Raw genomic sequence first — 20,307 nt, 5'->3', positions numbered from 1 at the left:
CTGAAGGCCTTAGGAGTGGACCTCAACAGGTGGGAAACCCTGGCCTCTGAGCGGTCCGCTTGGAGGCAGGCTGTGCAGCATGGCCTCTTGCAGTTTGAAGAGACACTTGGCCAACAGTCTGAGGCTAAGAGGCAAAGAAGGAAGGCCCATAGCCAGGGAGACAGACCAGGGACAGACTGCACTTGCTCCCGGTATGGAAGGGATTGTCACTCCCAAATTGGCTTTTTCAGCCACACTAGAAGCTGTTCCAGAACCACCATTCAGAGCGCGATACCATAGTCTTTCGAGACTGAAGGTTGCCAACAACCATCAGAACCCTTCTTCGGTTCAGGGAATATACACAGACACTGTATTTCTAATTCAGACGGCTTATAATAATTTTTAGTGTTCCAAAATATCATCCCAGGGCAGTGGCCTCTGATGACAAGATGGACCACTGGGCAATCAATTGATTATGTTAATAATTATTTTGCCTCTGCATTTCCCTTCCAACATACTTCCTCCAAAGCACAAAGAAGCTGTTCTAGTTAACAAGCATAACATATGCAAATACCCTGCTAAGTATTAGCATCTTTAACTAAGGTAAATGCATTAGCAAGAACATGCTGACAGTGTTAAAACTAATGACCATAATTATCATTAGTATTTGATATTAACATAATGATATTAATTGCAATATTAAGCAAGCTGAAGAACAATCAGTTCACTGTCCCTGAAAATCCTGAAACTGCAACTTACTCGTAACATTAAGGTTGCTGTGACAGCCATTCTCTACAAGTAATGCAAAACTTTCAAGTTCTTGGGGCAGGACAGGCACAACTATTCAATTCACTTCAGCATGTTTTTAATGCTGGTCTCAAACAGTTTTCATGTTAAGTACAACAACACAACACTTTTCATAGAAGTTGGTAAAGAATTTATGTAGTGAATGTGCATGTGATGAATGCCATTCTCCCCAGCTCTTTTTTTCTGCCTATTTTTCCTTTTTGTTGAACATTTCTAGTCATTCAGAGGACTTTGGAATGCTCCTCTGATATTGTTTGTTTGAAACCCCAAAGAGGCACATGTGACTTTATGTGTCTTGATCTTTCTGTAAACCTGGGTTTCCCCCAGAGACAATAGTTCCTATCCAACACTCCTACTCAGATTGGCATGGCTAGCAGTAGGGCCTGTATTCCCAGTGAGATACATCTAAGGGATTCATTTTGCTCTTTTCTTTCAAGGCAGCCTGTACACTTCACTGGTGTAACAAGTGTTGAGGTTTTGTGCTTTTCTTAATTAGCTACCTGTCTTCCCCTACTAGTCATTACTACCTCATCCCTTTTGTCACTATCTCTTCGTCACCATCCAGCCAGGCACAAGCATTTTCACCAGCCTGCCTGATGTACTTCTCTTCATCTCTTCCCCATTTTGTTAAATTCCTTTTTATTTTGGGTTTTTAATAAACTGTTTATATTTTGGCTCCTTGCTTGCCTAGCGCATGTTCACAAATAATTTGGTGGGTTGTCATGTCCACTTGCTTACAAGTGCTGCTGAAATTTCATCTTCAACAAAAACTGCTGGGTCTGTGCTCTCTTAGGAAGGGAGGTTTTTTGTTCCCAGATGACACCCCCCCCCCCCGGCCTGGTTTATTTAGCCTGAGATGGTGGCAGCGGATAGATCAACCAATACCCTCCCCCCAATCAACCACTCACCCAGAAAATTAGTAAAGCACAGAGCAGGAAGAGGTGCACTGAGTACTAACCAATGGACACTATTCCCCTTGGCCAGCTGTCCTAACTGTACATGAGAAGTACTGTATAAACCAATTCTATTTTGGTTCCTGTTTACAGTATCCCAGCTGTGATTTGTGTTTTCCAAGCTCCACACTATATAGAAGACCAGAATCTTTTTGAAGTTTTTGACATCATCATAATTCTCCTGACTTCTCCAATGGAGACAGACACGACAGGGAGAGATTTTGAGCTACTATTCTGATGGGCACTTATTGGGTTTTTCTTCCTCCCTGAAGTATTTCTTGGGCCCTGGAAGTTGGATATTATGTTAACTGAGTCACAATTCATCTGTGTCATCTGTGACAGTTCTTCAGTAAATGCACTTCAGCAAAGGCATTGAATTCCAGTTCCAATCTCACTTCTTCCCCTGTTTGTCTTGAAACTTACCTATCTTGTCAGTCATCCCTCGCCAATATGCATGTTGTAAACATGTTGTAAGCTGCATGTTAATTCATTACTTCTTAAGAACCTTTCTTCTTAAGATTCAAATGATTGTCAGAGAAGGCACCAGAGACTCATCCCACAAGGATTCATGATGTCGAGTATTTATTCTTGATAAGCAAGTATAGTAAGCTTTCGTACCAGGCTCATCAGATTTCTGAGGCCTTGATGTTTTTCCATGGGTGTATGCAGCTGTGTGACACATTGTTTAAAACAATATAGGTCTTCTCCCTTCTTGCAAAATTAAGGTTGTCCCTGGTTTTCTGCAGAGCTGCTGGCAATGAAGCACTTAGGGAGAAATCTTGACTGGCTCATGACAAGTCTGATCAAACACTGCGTCCCATTTGAAGGACTGCTCTGTGGCAGGGACTGTTTACTTCTCTGCCACCATCTGCTGCATGACCAGACTTGTTGGGATACACATGTTCTTGGTGCTGGGAGCATACCAGGAGACCATGACCCAGGTCAGTCTCATGGCATTTGAGGTCCCACAGGCCTCAAGGAAGGTCACGATGTTGGTCTGTCAGAGCACATGCTCTGGCTGGCTGGCTTGAAGAGAAGGCTTGCCTGACTTTTGTTTCTTTGGATACCATCTGCACATTTGCACAGCACATTTGAATCTGTAAACAAAAGTCACATTCTAGGAACTTCTTGATAGCAAATTGGAGTTCAGTGCAGTTCAGTGCTGCCGCACGGGGGGTCACAGAGGAGGAGGAGAGTCATCAGAGGAGGCTGCAGGGACCCAGGGGTATTTGATCATCATCATAATAATAATTCGACCCAGGGGTATTTTATGATAACTGGGGGCATCCTGAAGCCTCCTGGAGGGTCCCGGATGCTTCAAGACATCCCCAATTATCGTTAAATGCCCCTGGGTCCCTGCAGCACCGCAATCACTGTGACACTTTTGGGGACCGATTTCTGGGCCACTCCCCTTAAGGAGGAATGGCCCATTTCTGGTTTCCCTGGTGAATCACAACCCACCAGTTTGAGAGCCACTGCAACAGAGGCATCTATCTTGAGCCCAGCAATCAAGAGTCATTAAGATATGAAAGGAAGGTCCTTGATGAGCTCCCCCCACAAAATGGGGGAGAATTGCAGAGACCTACCCTCTACTGAAGGACCACTGTGCCAGCCAGCACCTGGACAGATATCAGATTGATTCATCAATGGCAGTGAATTGCAACAGAGGAAACTGATGATTGCTGAAGAAAAAGTTAGAAAACAGGAAGAAAAAAATTATTTCACATGCAATAAAGGGCAGTTTTGCATATGCATGCACCGCACTGAAAGAGTTTTAATATACATGGCATAAGGACAAATCCAAAGCTAAAACTTCCTTTATATGCTGAAATATGACTCACTGCAACAAGCACACTCTTTAGGCTTAACTTTTTATGCTCAGTTGTGAGCACTACACATATATACCGCTTCACAGCTTTACATATATACCGTGCTGTCAGTGACAAATCACAAAAGAGATCTTGGGACCATGGTATAGCTCAATGAGCATGTTGACCCAGTACGCAGCAGTGGTGAAAAAGGCAAAGTTCATGCTAGGGATTAATAGAAAAGGAATTGAAAATAAGACTCCTAATTGCAATGCCCTTTACAAATCTATGGCACAGCCATATCTGGAATACCGTTACAGTTTTGGTCACTATAAAAAGGATATTGTAGAGGTGGAAAAGGTGCAAAACCAAAATGATCAGAGAGCTGGAGTACCTTCCTTTATTGGAAAGGGGCTTTTTTAGTCTGGAAAAAAAGTATAGGAGGGGTACATCAGGGGCAGCCCAGTCCTACCTAACTCCTGTGTGGTGATGCAGCGGTGCCAATGCAGCATCTACTGAATCCCATGGGGGAGTTTCAACCTTAGGAGGCCTCCCCAAAGTACAGTGCCATTTGCTCCCTTCCCTTGGGTTGAGACCCTGCTGGCCCAGTGGGTCATCTGAGAACCTACGCCAGCAATATCAGTGGCACAAGCCTGCATTGGCCTGTGAAGGTGAATCAGGCCCAGAAAGGGGGTTAGAATTCAACAGTAATTCTGTCAAACTTACCCCCTCCACAGACCCGATCCACCCTTCTCCCCATCTCTCTTTGTTCTACCCATCTGCACCCCCTCCCAGTTCATGTGTGGTATTCCCCGATGCAGCAGGAACCCATAGTCTGTCACCACACAGACCCAGCCACCCATGGCTTCCAGTAGTGGCCAGGCCACATTCTACAGTGTGTCACATTTGTGACAACTGAAAAGTGTTGGCATAATGCATTGGATTAATGTGCTGGCATAATACTGGTATATTACTGCCAGCAGATTGCTCCCTTAGGATTGGGCCATGCGACTTATAAAATGATGTATGACTATGCGTTAGAACCCGGAATCATCCAATGAAACTGATTGGTGGGAGATTTAGGATGGACAAAAGGGGATACTTCACAAGACACAAAATTAACCTGTGGAATTTGTTGCAACAAGATATGCTGATGGCCACTAGCTTGGATGGCTTTCAAAGGAGAGGAGACAGGTGATCAGGTGAACATGGTGAACAGGTCTAACAATAGCTACTAGTCCTGATGGCTACCTCCAAGTTCGGTGGCAGTATTCCTCCAATGCCAGATGCAGGCAAGCAATGGTAGGGGAGAAGGATGCCTTTTTCCTCAGCTTGTGGGCTTCCCAGAGGCAGCTGATGGGTCACTATGGACCAGATGGACCTTTGACTTGATCCAGCAGGGCTTTTCTGATGTTCTTATGTTCATATTAAAAAATGGCTGTTTTGCACCATGGTAGGTCTGCAACTGAAGTACACGTGAAACAGAACTGATGACACAATTCTTACAGGGCCAGTCATGTTATTTACAAGCTTGCTTGCAAAGGAACTCATTAGCATACTGAAGTTCTTTTCTGAGAATAAATAAATACTGGGCCAATTTATGAACTGCTACACTTTCCAGGGTACCATCTGCAGAAAAAATGAAAGGGGAGGTTAGGGAATGAAACCAAAAGGACTGTAATCTCTATTCTGTCCTTTTTCATTCTGTCTTGTCAATTGACATGAGGAACCCAGGTGGAAAGATTCACTCGGCATATCAAGGAGAAAAAACATAATTGATTATTCTTATTAAGGAAGCAGCTTTTGCCAAATGCATTTAGATTGCCCAAGTTTATTCCTAAAATGCATTATACACTATCCACTGCTGGGAAAAATACAAAGTCCTATGCAAGATACGTCTCAGCTACAGTAATTATGATGAGTGCAGTGTTAGATTAATTAGAAAATGAATGACAAGAGAAGTGTTATGATAAAAGAAATTCGGATTTAAGGATTTGCTTTATAATGCTGTGTAATCCATGGGATACCACATCCTGTGTCCCTGGACCTACTGAATGAAAAGTGATGTTTCATAGCCAGAGAGAAGAACGACAGGTAGCATGAAGCAAAAAGCTCAGTAATACAGGCATAAAATTGGTCTTTATTTCAAATTTATTTTCCCAACAACCAATGGATTCTTTGGATACCAGCACACTGGCAGTGAATGTGAGCACAGAAAGAGTGGTCCTGATGCCCCGTCTTGGTTATACTATAATAGCAATTATCATGGCAACATCTTGCACTTTATCGGTCATTTTGAATACAACAGTTATTGCAGTAACTATCAAGTACAGACAGCTTCGTCAGCCCATCAACTATTCCCTGGTCAATTTAGCCATAGCAGACCTTGGAGCAGCCTTGCTGGGAGGAAGTCTGAATGTAGAAACCAATGCTGTTGGGTACTACAACCTGGGTAGAGTTGGCTGTGTCACCGAAGGTTTTGCTATGGCATTTTTTGGTGAGTACGTGTCTAAAATTGATTTGTTGCATCAAAGAGTTAGAAAGGAGCTACTGAATTGCTAGCTGTTCCTAATACTGTAATTGCTTAAAGTCTGTGCGTGGCAAGAGGATAACTTCAGCAAGATTCCCAACTAACTCTACTAGTACTTCAACTATAATGCTGGACATTATTTACATTTCTGTTCATATCCCAGTAGGAGGTTGGCTTCCTTCAATGTGTTTTAGATCTTGCATTGTTACTATTTTAGCAGACAAGGGCAGCAATCCTGAATGCACTTACCTGGGAGTAAGTTCTATTAAACTCAATGGGGCTTACTTCTAAGTAGACATGCATAGGATTGCACTGAAAATTGTTTAAAAATAAGAGTACCCATGCCTTGGATAAAAAAAATCCAGCAAAATAGCGGAGCAGACCTTTGGGTGCTGCTCAGTGTGTTATGTGGTGGAACCACAACTGTGGAGCTCCCACTTAAGAACTCTCCCCCCCCCCCCTGAGACATTCCGGCAGGAATTAAAAAATGTTTCTGTTTAGGTTAATGTTTTCTTTGTAGTGAGTGGAGGGTGGGTGCTTCTTTGCTCCTCTCCACTTTTACTGCTGTGCTCACTGCTGCTTTGTTTGCCACTTTGTTGCCATTTTTCAGTGGTTTATTGCTACTCTGTTGTGCATTCTCGGCATCACCTGGCAGGACAAAGTTCCAAACAACACAGTCCTGGAACGTGCTGGAATCCCTAGCATGTATGCACTGCTGAAACAGAGACACCTGCGTTGGCTCGGTCATGTTGTGAGAATGGATGATGGCCGGATCCCAAAGGATCTCCTCTATGGAGAACTTGTGCAAGGAAAGCGCCCTACAGGTAGACCACAGCTGTGATACAAGGACATCTGCAAGAGGGATCTGAAGGCCTTAGGAGTGGACCTCAACAAGTGGGAAACCCTGGCCTCTGAGTGTCCCGCTTGGAGGCAGGCTGTGCAGCATGGCCTTTCCCAGTTTGAAGAGACACTTGGCCAACAGTCAGAGGCAAAGAAGGAAGGCCCATAGCCAGGGAGACAGACCAGGAACAGACTGCACTTGCTCCCAGTGTGCAAGGGATTGGCACTCCCGAATCGGCCTTTTCAGCCACACTAGACGCTGTTCCAGAGCCACCATTCAGAGCACGATACCATAGTCTTTCGAGACTGAAGGTTGCCAACAACAAAAGTATTGCTCCTCTGATGTTCTGATTTAATGTTTTAATGATGTTTTTGCCTCTGCTTTGAATTGTTTGTTTTTTTTAATTTGCTGGGGATCTTTTTAAATGTTAAATTTTAATGTTTTATATCTGGTGGTTTTATAATATTTGTATTTGTTATCTTGTTAGTTGCCTTGGATGCCCACAGTTCTGGGATGCCCACAGGGACATGTGGTTACATGAAAGCACCACCACAGGACATACTGGGCCTGCACAAAAACACTGATGGAGCCATACATAACTTGGGAAATGAGTGGACTTTGCTGGTGGCGCTCGTTTCACACATCATTTATTCTGGAGTAGACTTTATGCCAACAGACATTAATAGCACTCAAATGGCCCCTGTTTACCAAGAACAGTTCCAATTTTCTCACATCTGACATTGATAATTTACTCCTATTGTATATTTCTAAAACTGGTATTAGTGCATACATATGTGAACTACAGTCCTTCAAGTTTCACCTCCCTTTCCTGGGTCTTTCTGAATAATTTCCTATAATTCTTTCTGAATGGTGAGTGACTGTGAGTTTGTACTTTCATCTTTCAGAAGTCATGTATGAAAATGAATGCACATAGATTGAGAGCCCAATCCTATCCAACTTCCCAGCACCAATGCAGCCACGCCAATGGAGAGTACGCTGTGTCCAACTATGGAGGGGCAGTCAAGGAGACCTCCTCAAAGTAAGGGAATGTTGTTCTCTTACCCTGAGGCTGCATTGCAGTTGCATCAGTGCTGGAAAGTTGGCTAGGATTGGGCCCTTAAACTGCTACTGCACTACTTCCATTGCACCACCACCCATACTCACCTATCCAGATAGCAAGCATTGCTAGGTGTGCTTCAGCTGAAGCTAATCTATAATAATAACCTTAAATTTCATAAAGAGGAGATTCTTATGGAAAGTTTACTAACATCAGATTCAGATGCCTGTGCAGAATAAGCTATTGGCTGGCAACCTGCAGTCTCGAAAGACTATACTATAAGCCTACAGCACCCGCTATTCCCAGGCGGTCTCCCATCCAAGTACTAACCAGGCCTGATCCTGCTTAGCTTCCGAGATCAGGCATGTGTAAGCTATTGCACAGTAATAAATATAACATACAGTGTTAAACACAATAGGCAAATGTGTAATGCAAGGGGTGAATAGGAAGGAGAACACAAGCGTATCCATTTTTGTCTGTTAAACATTGGAGGGTACGTAATGGAAGTTATGGCACAAACCATTTTGCTAGCTGTAAAGCTCTTTGTTTCCAAGACAATTTGGCAACTCACAGGTTAACATAGTCCTTTGGATAGTCCACTTTCCTTTCCTAATAATACATGAAGTAAAATACATAGAACTGCAGCCTTTGCTATTGGAATATGGCTTGCTAAACCATTTGGCCAGTTAGTTTTTCCTTTATTAAAACAAACCAATCTAAAGAACTTTGTTACATTGTTTAATTAGATAACCAACCCAAGTATATGTTCACTACTACTTTAACAAGCTCAGTCTCCTTTCCTTGCATCATCATGGCAGCAGCAGCAGGGACAATAATTTGTTTAACATTTCACACACTTTCTCCTAGTAAAACTATAATATATGGAAGTCAAAGTTACCTACAAAGATTTATGAGATCAATTATCATAAAGTTTTATTAAAATATCATTTGCAAATGGCCTATTATAACAGGCCAGTATTATTATCATCCCTATGTTAAAGATTTGTGGAGGAGGGCCAAGAATGAGAAACAGAGGCTACTCACTGAGTGCCAGGCTCTGAACCCAGAACTTTCTAAGTCATGATTCATGATCTTAGTTGTGTTGATAGCCATGGCAAAACCAAAAACAAAATATAAGGAACATACCATGTTCAAACCGACATGTTTTTATGTTTAACCTTTACGGATCAAGATGTTCCCACATGTTGTAAATGCTACATTTCTTCTAGAACACTTTTTCTGACTTTTTCAGATGAAACGTCATCTACTATATTGTCAAAAATTCTGTTTCTTGCCAAAGAGAACTGAATTAATTGCCAAGCTAGAAAGCACATATTCCGTTAGCTGTTGCAATACCAATGGCTATTTCTTTAAAAAAATATTAAAAAATCAAGAGTTTCTCTAAGTATAAAAGAGGTTTTTACAATGGAGGCACATTTCATGAGAACAGTTATGACAGAAACTCAGCTCCAGGCAAGCAAATCAAAAATAGCAACTTCAATGTGTTTCAGGAGAGAAATGAGTTTTCATACTGATGCTCAAAATACGAAAAATACTTGACATGTGAAAGCACTAGGTGTCACTTTCTTGGATGGAAGTGCAATGACCCAAACACAGAAAAAGTGGCTCAGAGAAGCTTTTCTGAAGAGCCTGATTTTTCAGTGTAGGTTATGAAATGGGTAGAGCTTTGTAAACCAGTGTAAACCAAGCAGGATTCTCAGACACTGGGAGTTCATAATAAGAAACTAAAAGATACATTAAGCCTGTGGTTTTCAAACTCTCAGGGAGCTTGAGGACAGCAGTAAGTCCTTGCAGGGGGTGGAAGGGAGGCAATAGGAGTGGAGGGAAGGCAGCAACGCAATCCCCAGGATCGCGTCGCTAAGGGGGGGCTGATGCACTTATCATCCCTGCAGCAGCCTCTTGGGGGTGTGGGGAGCCCTGCACAAGAGTCTTCAGGGCTTCCCAGCCTTCTAAAAGTAAAAGCAGAGCAATCACGCTCCACTTCTGGTTTAGCATCACCACTTTCTGGGGATGGCATCGCTGCCTTCTCCCTGCCCCCGCCTCTTAAGGGCCACTTCGGGAGCAAACAGCCACTTTAGGGGTGATTTTCAGGAAGAAAATGGTTCAAGGGACCATATCCTCAGGGGATGTAGTCCTGGCGTGGAGTGTACACTTCCAGTGGGTAAACAGTAGGTAAACACTCCTCTCCCAAGGCTCCTTTTTGTTTAGAGAGAGAGAGAGAGAATTTCTCTGTTAAGGCAGTCTCTTTTCTGACAGGCTGAATAAGATGTAATTGGCTGCAAGAAGCCTATTCTTTCTTAACCTCCTTCATAGATGAACTGTGAACCCAAATGCCTAGGCAGGCCTCCAGAGGGACAGGGACCTGAGGGTTGGCATCTTAATTTGATCATGACCCTTTCCAAAGTTTGTTGACAATAAATATCACGGCCACAGGGCTGAGTTGTGGCTCGAAGCCTTAATTCAAGCTAAGCCTTGGATATATATAGTAACAGGAGGGAGACAGTTTGAACAGGCAAAATTACATGCAGACTCTAGGTGCTTTAATTGTTCTTATGTGCATTTATCATATGTTGTTTCTACAGCTAGAATTACATATCTAACAGCATCATTCAAACTTTTGTAAAGTATAGTTAGAACCTCAAGCCTGAGTTACTCCAGCAGCTAAACTGTTGCAGATAGAAAATTACTTGCATCACAGGAAGAGTTACAGCAGATGATGCTGGCAGCAGGAGAGATAATAGAATGTCCCTAAGGCATCTGGTGAGCCACTGTGAGATACAGGAAACTGGACTAGATGGCTTTGGGCCTGATCCAGCAGAGCTCTTCATATGTTCTTAGGTCCAAGATGCATTTCAGAATGGTTGTTTTGGGACAGCATGACCATGGAGGTCATGAACTCCACTGTCATTGCCATGAGAACATTTTCATTGAGAATTTAGTGAACCCATCATTGCTCTGCAGCTCAGTCCATACTACAGTGTGCAACAAATGCAGTGCAAGTGCACTATGGAAAGGTGTTTACAGGGCAAACTAATACAGATGACTCAAAGCAAATCCAGCTACAGCAACTCACGTTCTATTATACTATAGTTAGGCTGTGGAATTCTAACCAAAGCTTACACACACTTTCAGATTCACCACACTATAGTCAGCTGATACTTGGGAATCAAGAGAGTGCCAAAGAGTGAAACAAAAGCAACTGACACTTCCTAGGCATGCACTAGATATCCTAATAATTACTAATAGTTGAGCTTGCTGACAGAATGAAGACAGAATAGCCTTGCTTACAGTTCAGAAAAATTTCTCACCCCACTGTAAAAGAAGGCAGGTTCACAGTTTTATACCTTCAAAAGCCGAACCTCTATCTTCTCTTCTATTGTAATGATAATGCAGTATAAAGAAACAAAACAGTCAAATTTAGCACAGAAGAAAGTACATCCAAGAAAGGATAGGCCTGTGCTGTCAATATAGAAGATTCAGGGCGCAATCCTATCCAACTTTCCTGTGCCGATGCAGCCCTGACACAAGGGAACAAATGTTCCTTTGCCTTGAGAAGACCTCCATGACTCCCCACCCCCCACTGCAGAAAGCAGCACAAGTCCTGTTGGCATGACTGCATCAACACTGGAAAGTTGGATAGGATTGGGCCATCACTCTTATTTCACCAAATCCAGAACACATTTGTTTCTAGTTGTTTGGATTTATTATTATTATTATAAAATGTATACCACTTTTCAACAACAAAAAAACCACAAAGCAATTTACATAGCAAAATAAAAAAAAATTATTTCTCTCCCAAAAGGGCCCCTCCTTTTTTTAAGTAATAACTAAGGGCCCAATCCTATCCAACCTTACAGCACCGGGATAGCTGCAATGCAGCCCCGAGGTAAAGGAACAAATGTTCCCATACCTTAAGGAGGCCTCTGTGACCACCTCCCGGACACAGGAAGCAGTGCATACCCCATTGGCACAGCAGCACCGGCACTGGAAAATTGAATAGGATTGCACCCTAAATCGTTTTTGCCCAGTCACCTCTGAATACTTTAATATCAATGAAAAATTAAAAGCAATTTAAGGCTAACATCATCTTTATTGCAATTACAGGCATTGTGGCTTTGTGCACCATAGCTGTGATAGCTGTTGATCGTGCAATTGTGGTGGCCAAGCCCATGGGAACAATAACTTTTACCACCAGGAAAGCCATGATTGGAGTTGCCGTGTCCTGGATCTGGTCTCTTGTTTGGAACACGCCTCCTCTTTTTGGCTGGGGAGGATACCAGATGGAAGGTGTAATGACCTCCTGTGCTCCAGATTGGTACAACAGTGACCCTATTAATGTGTCCTACATTATCTGCTACTTCCTCTTCTGCTTTACAGTTCCATTTGTTACTATCTTGGTTTCCTATGGATATCTGCTACGGACACTACGCCAGGTAACACTGCCTCCCATAATAAGCTTTGCTTCACCTGTGGAGCTTATAAGCACTTTAGCACAATATTTTAATCCAGTGTTTTCCAAACTGTGGGTCAGGACCCATCAGTGGGTTGTGGCCTGATTATTGGTGAACCATGAAACTGACAAGCTGATAGCTGACAAGGAAAATTTATTGAGCCCTATGGAAAGCGAAACTGAGCTACATGTGTGTGTTAATTCATGAGTAAGCAAATGAGCCTTGGTTCCTATAGAAGGCAAGGGGGACACAGGCCACCAGAATGGCTCCGATCCAATGAACATGGAGTTCAACAAAGGATTCAGAAGGTAGCCCTACCCCAACCATAGTAGAAATGATAAAAACAGAGGCCTGAGCAGCTGAGAATGGGAAACTGGTTTTTTTTAGTGTGGGTTCCAACAGAGTGTCATTTTATAAAGTGGGTCCTGGTGCTAAAGAGTTTGGGAACCGCTTTTTTAATCCAGTGGAACAGATCAATGAAGTTGTGCTGTTTCATTAAAAAGGCAATCTGGTTAATATTTTGAGCTGATAATTTTTACTTAGCATTGTGATCATCTAAGAAACCTCACCACATGGAGAAAGAATGAACTGAGCAAAAATGGTGGAATTAAAAATCATCCCACCTGCATGTTTGTATCTTAGGTAATTTATCTGAGATTTGTAGCAGTTCATTCAACTGGCAGCTTGTGGATTTCAGCTACAGCCAATTTTATGTTCTCTGACATCTCAAAATATATGTTAAGGGTTGTGGAAATGGCTGTGACTGAGAACTATAGGCTACCAGGCCAAGTGTTACGTTATTCCTTTTATACACAGAAAAGGAGTACTTTAAGCCAAAACAAAAACATAAAAACCCAAAGGCATCCCTAGTTAAACATGGAAACCAATTCTGAGATGTAGCGTTTCATTGTAATTGGAAGAAATTGTCCCTGCTGCTTCAGCAGGATAAATGATTCTATTGTGATTATTTATTGATAATTCATTCAGTACTTTTTTGATTTTTTTCTTACAGTTTGTTCCATATTCACTCTCTATGTAATCATACAAGATGGAATATTCACCACTCTTTCATCAGATTCACTTTCCATCTACAATTTACCGAGTAGTTTTTAAAGATCTGAAAAAGTTTTTAAAAAAGAAGTAGTAGTGCAGGAGGAATTCATACATTGATCAAATGACCAGCTTCAGCACACTATAGATGCTCCTTGATTTACCGACTTCTCTCACCACACTGCCACATCAAGATTTCGAGGTGCAGATCCCAGTATATGTCCTATACCAGGCGTGTCCAAACTTTTTGGCAGGAGGGCCACATCATCTCTCTGACACTGTTTTGGGGGCCGAATTAATTTACATTTCAAATTTGAATACATTTGCATAAATGAATATATTAGAGATGGAACTTGTATGAATGAATGAAGGTCTTGCAATAGCTCAAGGCCTGTAAAAGTCCTTGCACAAAGCAAGGCTAGCCTTTCCTCCTTCAAGGCCACTGCTGCATCACAGATGTGAAACAGCAAGCAGGGGAGGGAACCCTTGTCCCACAGCTCATGCAAGAGATCAAACAGTCATCTTCACACTGAGAGCAGTTATGTCAGGCCAGAATGGGTTCCAGCAAGTTTCCAGAGGACCAGATGCTCATTGGAGACTGGGGGCTCCCTGCGGGCCAGATTGTTAGTCCCTGAGGGCAGCAAGTGGCCCCCGGGCCGGGGTTTGGGCCCCCCTGTCCTATACCTTTGTGAACTACAGAGAAACAATTATCCCCTGCTTTGGCTTACCATGAAGAAAAACATTGTTCTGTCTGAAATTGTCCAACTGTGCAGCTCTTAAAGGCACAAATTCCTTCTTAAATGGCTGCAGTTTCCAGAGTTCTCCTGCCTTTTGACTCCTTTTCTCACAACAAGAATTGGCTGACAAGTTAAACTAGAAATGCAGCCTCCTACATCTTCTCACTGGCTCATGGCTCCTCCTGTTCCCTTAGGATTACTAGGTCACAGTGCTGTAGTGATGGGGGAAGCTACATCTGGGAGAAATCTCTAGTGTATTCAATTCTCAAAGACAGAATTCATTTCAGGTTCTAGACTTGGAAGTCCTTTTGGCTCCTTGGCCTGCTGTCCTCAACCCTCCAAAGCTCCCACGTTTCCTTTCTGCCAAAAACTAACACAGTCCTTAATATCCTTGTGATCTGTCTACTTTCTCTTTGGCCCCATTTCTGAGACTCTTTGGCTTCACTGCCCACTATTCCACTGATCCCCGCTATTCAGCCCCTGTATCCAGCAGCCCTGCAGAGGCCGCCAGATGTGTCCTTGGCAGAAGGGGACATTTGTCCTCTTCCCTTAAGAAGGGCACAGGCCCTGCAATGGGCTTCCTTGGGTCTGCACCAACTATTTTGCTGGCACAGGCTGGGAAGCTCCATGTCAGACTTTGTAGCCCAACATGGAGGATAGGATCCAGCAATCTCCACCAGTCCCACCCCCCTCCCAGGCCAGTTTCTCCACCTGCCCTGCCTTCCTCTGCCTCAGAATGCTTCCCCCACACCCTGAAAGACCACACTGCCACTTGGCAATCTCACTTACCTCTGGCCAGCATCCTTCTGGTTCTGGCCCCAGCAATGACTGCACTGGCCTGGTGCCAGTGCTCCTTCCTCCTGCAGTGTCATAAATGTGCTTTATAGCACATTTACAACACTTAGAGCTGGCACTGGAGCTCAGCACCAGCACTATGGCCCAATAGGATTGAGCTCTAAATCCTTTACTACATTACAATGTAGATGGTGCTACATGTGCTTCTGTATCCCTTAACCTGCATATTTAAAAACAAACATATTATCAAAAAAGCACTAAAACTCTTCTGTGCTCTTATTTCTAGGCTCTTATTTTTCATTCTGTAAAGAATAACCTGAACTTCCTACAGTTCAGGAGAGGGGGAGTGAAAAACAATACCCTTCTAAGCACTTCCACATGAGCAGTCATTCTAGTCTTTTACACACAATGATGAATTATCACTCAGATGTAGTGTATGTCCTGTTTCTGACAGATATCTAATTTACTATTTTTAACTAGGTTGCTAAAATTGGAGTAGCACAACGAGGCTCAACAACTAAAGCAGAAGCTCAAGTATCACGGATGGTGATAGTAATGGTTATGGCCTTCTTGATCTGCTGGCTTCCTTATGCAACTTTTGCCTTAGTGGTTGTGGGTAATCCTCAAATCTACATCAATCCTATTATTGCCACTGTCCCCATGTACATGGCAAAAACCAGCACTTTCTATAATCCAATCATCTACATTTTTATGAACAAGCAGGTGAGTTTAAACTTAGCATGATCTGTGGAGGGGAAGAATTACAAATACTGTATAGTTTTAGCACCCACCGAAAGCATTTTTTAAAACCTGTGGGTTTTTGTATGAATGTTTAATGGATTCTGCTTGCTTGAAAATAGAAGCAGACATCCAAGAAGCATGACTTCTTTGCTCCATCCTCTGAAGAATATGGGCTGATGGGTTCTGAGCTGTCTGAGACAGAACAGGAGACAGATCTTGGGGTGGTGGTGGACAGGTCAATGAAAGTGTCGACCCAATGTGCAGCGACAGTAAAGAAGGCCAATTCTATGCTTGGGATCATTAGAAAAGGCATTGAGAACAAAATGGCTAATATTATAATGCCGTTGTACAAATCGATGGTAAGGCCGCACCTGGAGTATTGTGTCCAGTTCTGGTCGCCGCATCTCAAAAAAGATATAGTGGAAATGGAAAAGGTGCAAAAGAAAGCGACTAAGATGATTATTGGGCTGGGGCACCTTCCTAATGAGGAAAGGCTACGGCGTTTGGGCCTCTTCAGACTAGAAAAGAGACGCCTGAGGGGGGACATGATTGAGACATACAAAATTATGCAGGGGATGGACAGAGTGGATAGGGAGATGCTTTTTACGCTCTCACATAACACCAGAACCAGGGCACATCCACTAAAATTGAGTGTTGGGAGAGTTAGAGCTAGAACAGACAAAAGAAAATATTTCTTTACTCAGCGTGTGGTTGTTCTGTGGAACTCCTTGCCGCAGGATGTGGTGATAGCGTCTGGCCTGGACGCCTTTAAAAGGGGATTGGACAAGTTTCTGGAGGAAAAATCCATTACAGGTTACAAGCCATGATGTGTGTAGGCAACCTCCTGATTTTAGAAATGGGCTATGTCAGAATGTCAGATGCAAGGGAGGGCACCAGGATGAGGTCTCTTGTGATCTGGTGTGCTCCCTGGGGCATTTGGTGGGCTGCTGTGAGATACAGGAAGCTGGACCAGATGGGCCTATGGCCTGATCAGTGGGGCTGTTCTTATAAAAACTGCAAAAAGCTGTCCTGAACTTTTGTGCTCCTCCCTAATACATTCAGTATCCACGTCGCTTGTCTTTAGGTCTGAACTTTCATAAGTATAGAACACTGTGTTGTTTTTATATCAAGCCATGCAAGACTTTCATAATAGACACAAAGGGGTTCATACTCACTGCAGGAAGGTTAAAAATATTTAATGTGCTTGACCTGCTTTTTGGATGACGCAACAGCTCAGTCATGCACTACTGTCTGCCCACTAGCCCGAAAGTAAATCAAGCAATACAAAATATTCTTGTACACAAATACTAAAGCATAGAGCTATTCCTGGCTTGTCACAGGTTACCTTAGTGCGGCTTTGCAGCATGCTGAACTGTTTGCAATGCTTCCACCTTGTGGCCACATAATTTAATGTTACATCTAGTATACAACGAGCAAAAAGCCTAGGTATCTTTTCTGTTTTCTTCCACCACATTTAACTCGGTTGTGACTACCATTTAAGTTTTACAGCAGCAAACACAAAATGAATGAACAAAAACTACCATGTCTGTATTAATACACAATGTTGCTGGGGTAGTAAAGTCTGTGCTTCATTTTAAGTAAGTGTCCTCTTAGCAATGACAGTGTAAAATGCAGATATCAGATGCAAGGGAGTGGCACCAGGATGCAGGTCTCTTGTGGTCTTGTGTGCTCCCTGACAGCAACTGTTACCCTGCACATGCCCAATCTTGTCTGATCTTGGAAGCTAAGCAGGGTCAGGCCTAGTTAATGCTTGGATGGGAGACCGCCTGGGAATACTGGGTGCTGTAGGCTTATACCATAGTCTTTCGAGACTGAAGGTTGCCAACCACTGGTGGGTCACTGTGAGATACAGGGAGCTGGACTAGATGGACCTTTGGCCTGATCCAGCAGGGCTCTTCTTATGATCTTGGTTTTTTATGCCAGTGTTCCCAGAGCTGACCAGGTCACATAGGAGCAATCTGCTGGCCAACCCTCCCAAGCAAACGGACATAGGATAATACTCCTGAACAAGAAACCCCACCCCCCCACACCTACATTCAGAAAAGCAAAGATATTTCAATTTCATTTGCCTTCCCTGTTGTTCGCACTCCAACACTTGACAACTTGGGTTGCAATCCTATATCCACTTTCCTGGGAGCAAGCCCCATTGAAAACAATGGGACTTATTTCTGTGTAAGCAGGCACCAGATGATCATGACAGGATCATTATATGATTGTTGTTCTCATTATGGTGCAAAACAACTCCATTTAAGAACATAAGAACAGACCCACTGGATTAGGCCCATCTAGTCCAGCTTCCTGTATCTCACAGCGGCCCACCAAATGCCCCAGGGAGCACACCAGATAACAAGAGACCTCATCCTGGTGCCCTCCCTTGCATCTGGCTTTCTGACATAGCCCATTTCTAAAATCAGGAGGTTGCACATACACATCATGGCATGGCACATACACATCATGGATTTTTCCTCCAGAAACTTGTCCAATCCCCTTTTAAAGGCGTCCAGGCCAGACGCCATCACCACATCCTGTGGCAAGGAGTTCCACAGACCAACCACACGCTGAGTAAAGAAATATTTTCTTTTGTCTGTTCTAACTCTCCCAACACTCAATTTTAGGGGATGTCCCCTGGCTCTGGTATGTGAGAATGTAAAGAGCATCTCCCTATCCACTCTGTCCATCCCCTGCATAATTTTGTATGTCTCAATCATGTCCCCCCTCAGGCGTCTCTTTTCTAGGCTGAAGAGGCCCAAACGCCATAGCCTTTCCTCATAAGGGAGGTGCCCCAGCCCCGTAATCATCTTAGTCGCTCTCTTTTGCACCTTTTCCATTTCCACTATGTCTTGTAAATACAGACACTGATACCACATGAAGGGTACTGATACTGTGAAACTTTTCTGATGCTGTGAAACTAATATTTGGAAGAAGGTACAAAGGTAGTTTGTACATAGGGTTGCTAGCTATACACTGGTCCTGCTCCTGTGGCTTTAAGAGCAGCCTGTCAAAGAAATTAAGCATGTCAAATTATTCTTGCAATAGAGATGGAGTGATGGAGAAACCTCCATCTGTTAAATTTTTGTGTATCAGTCTTCTGTTTAAAGCACAGGTGCGAGGCCAGTTTTGTTTTGTTTTGTTTAAAAAAGCTGCAATCTATAAACAGTTACTAGAGAGTAAGGCCTATTGAGCTTCTGAGTAGACTTGTAAAGGACTATGGAGCTGGTGGTATGCTGCGATCCATAGTACACCAAATACTGTCTATGGTTTTAAGATGTTATATAATAAAATTATAACGCATAGCAAAAAGAAAAAAAAAGTGTGACATAGGGTTAAATTTGGCAGGAACCAGATGTACATTTAAACTTTTCCTTTCCAGTTCCGTGATTGTCTTGTTAGGTGCCTCCTGTGTGGAAGAAATCCTTGTGCTTCTGAGCAAATCGACGAATCTGATCTAGAAGCTTCTACCATTGCTCCTGCTTCCTCTTCAATTCACAACAAAGTTTCTCCTATGTAAAATAATGTTCAGTATCATCTTTGATGAATTTGGTGTCCAATTTTACTATCTCCCAATTGCAAAACCTCATGCTGTTTCAGTTTACTGTTTTTGGATTTTTTGTGATTACTGTCCCTATGTGGAGGGTGGCGTTTTATGATCCTTATGACACTTTGGAAATAATTACTGTGCTTGATATTGTTGCTACTTTTAAATATGAAATGCCTTTGCACAACACCTCTTAGTCCCCTTTTCCCCACAGAAACTAACCTCAAAATGTGCAACAGAGACATTTGCATATTCTCCTGGCTTATCCCTGCCTTGTTCTCACCGTGCTCCAGTTCTTGCAGACATTTATCCAACAGGTGGTCTATGTCTAACATCAAGGTGCACATGTAGGTTTTAGGAGAATTGGGTTTCTGCTTGCACTCTGCCAACTGCACAATTGCCCAGCAGTTCCTAAACTGGCCTCAGCTGGCAAATCTGCTGTGTCATGGTCATGTCATTCCTTACCTGTTCAGTTTCTCTGGGTTTGTTTATAAATTCACCAGCTTTTTCACCACCTCCCTGCCAGCTTTTTTCAGAGAAGGCTTAAAACCTGTTTGTTTCAGTAGGTCTCCTCTGACCACTTTTATTAGTCTATATTTTTATCTCCCTCTTTTTACTTATTTATTTGCACATTTATATCCCACTTTGGATGCAATCCAACCCTTGATATGGGTCAATGCAAGTCCCTTGTGCTGGCCCAGGAAGGTTGCAAACGTGCCGCAAGGCATGTTTGCGCCTCCTCAGGAGGAAGCCAGGCCGACACCCAGGGAAGCACCAGTCTGCAGAGGCTGATGTAAGCCCCTGCACCAGCTTCCTCTACGCGGGTTGCATCGGCCCAGCTGGGCAGATGCAAGACACACAGGTAAGCAAGGGGAAGAGGCGGGAGGAGGGCAGGGACGTTCCTGGGCGGGGGGAGGGCAGGCAGTGGGCAGCCCCAGAGCGGGTGGGTGGGCAGGGAGCGGGAGGCGGGGCATAACTGCT

General features: G+C 43.3%; 1 protein-coding gene across 1 annotated transcript; it reads left to right on the top strand.

Annotated features, from left to right (window-relative positions):
* The first annotated feature begins 5,716 nt into the window (after positions 1-5,716).
* Positions 5,717-19,299, top strand: LOC136641472 (parapinopsin-like). Its single transcript, XM_066617291.1, has 4 exons — positions 5,717-6,044; positions 12,101-12,429; positions 15,510-15,752; positions 19,162-19,299. The coding sequence occupies exons 1-4, from the start codon at positions 5,717-5,719 to the stop codon at positions 19,297-19,299; spliced, it is 1,038 nt and encodes a 345-aa protein (XP_066473388.1).
* The last annotated feature ends 1,008 nt before the right edge of the window (positions 19,300-20,307 follow it).

This window comes from Tiliqua scincoides, chromosome 2, assembly GCF_035046505.1.
Source record: "Tiliqua scincoides isolate rTilSci1 chromosome 2, rTilSci1.hap2, whole genome shotgun sequence".
NCBI lineage: Eukaryota > Metazoa > Chordata > Lepidosauria > Squamata > Scincidae > Tiliqua > Tiliqua scincoides.
Note: the sequence above shows the minus strand (reverse complement) of the source record. Positions and strands in the feature narration are given on the sequence as shown.

Excerpts from the sequence above, each read along its gene's own strand:
- LOC136641472 (XM_066617291.1), top strand. The coding sequence starts at position 5,717 with ATGGATTCTTTGGATACCAGCACACTGGCAGTGAATGTGAGCACAGAA. Across the intron at positions 6,045-12,100 it reads TTTTGCTATGGCATTTTTTG|GCATTGTGGCTTTGTGCACC; the intron begins GTGAGTACGTGT and ends TTGCAATTACAG. Across the intron at positions 12,430-15,509 it reads TGCTACGGACACTACGCCAG|GTTGCTAAAATTGGAGTAGC; the intron begins GTAACACTGCCT and ends ATTTTTAACTAG.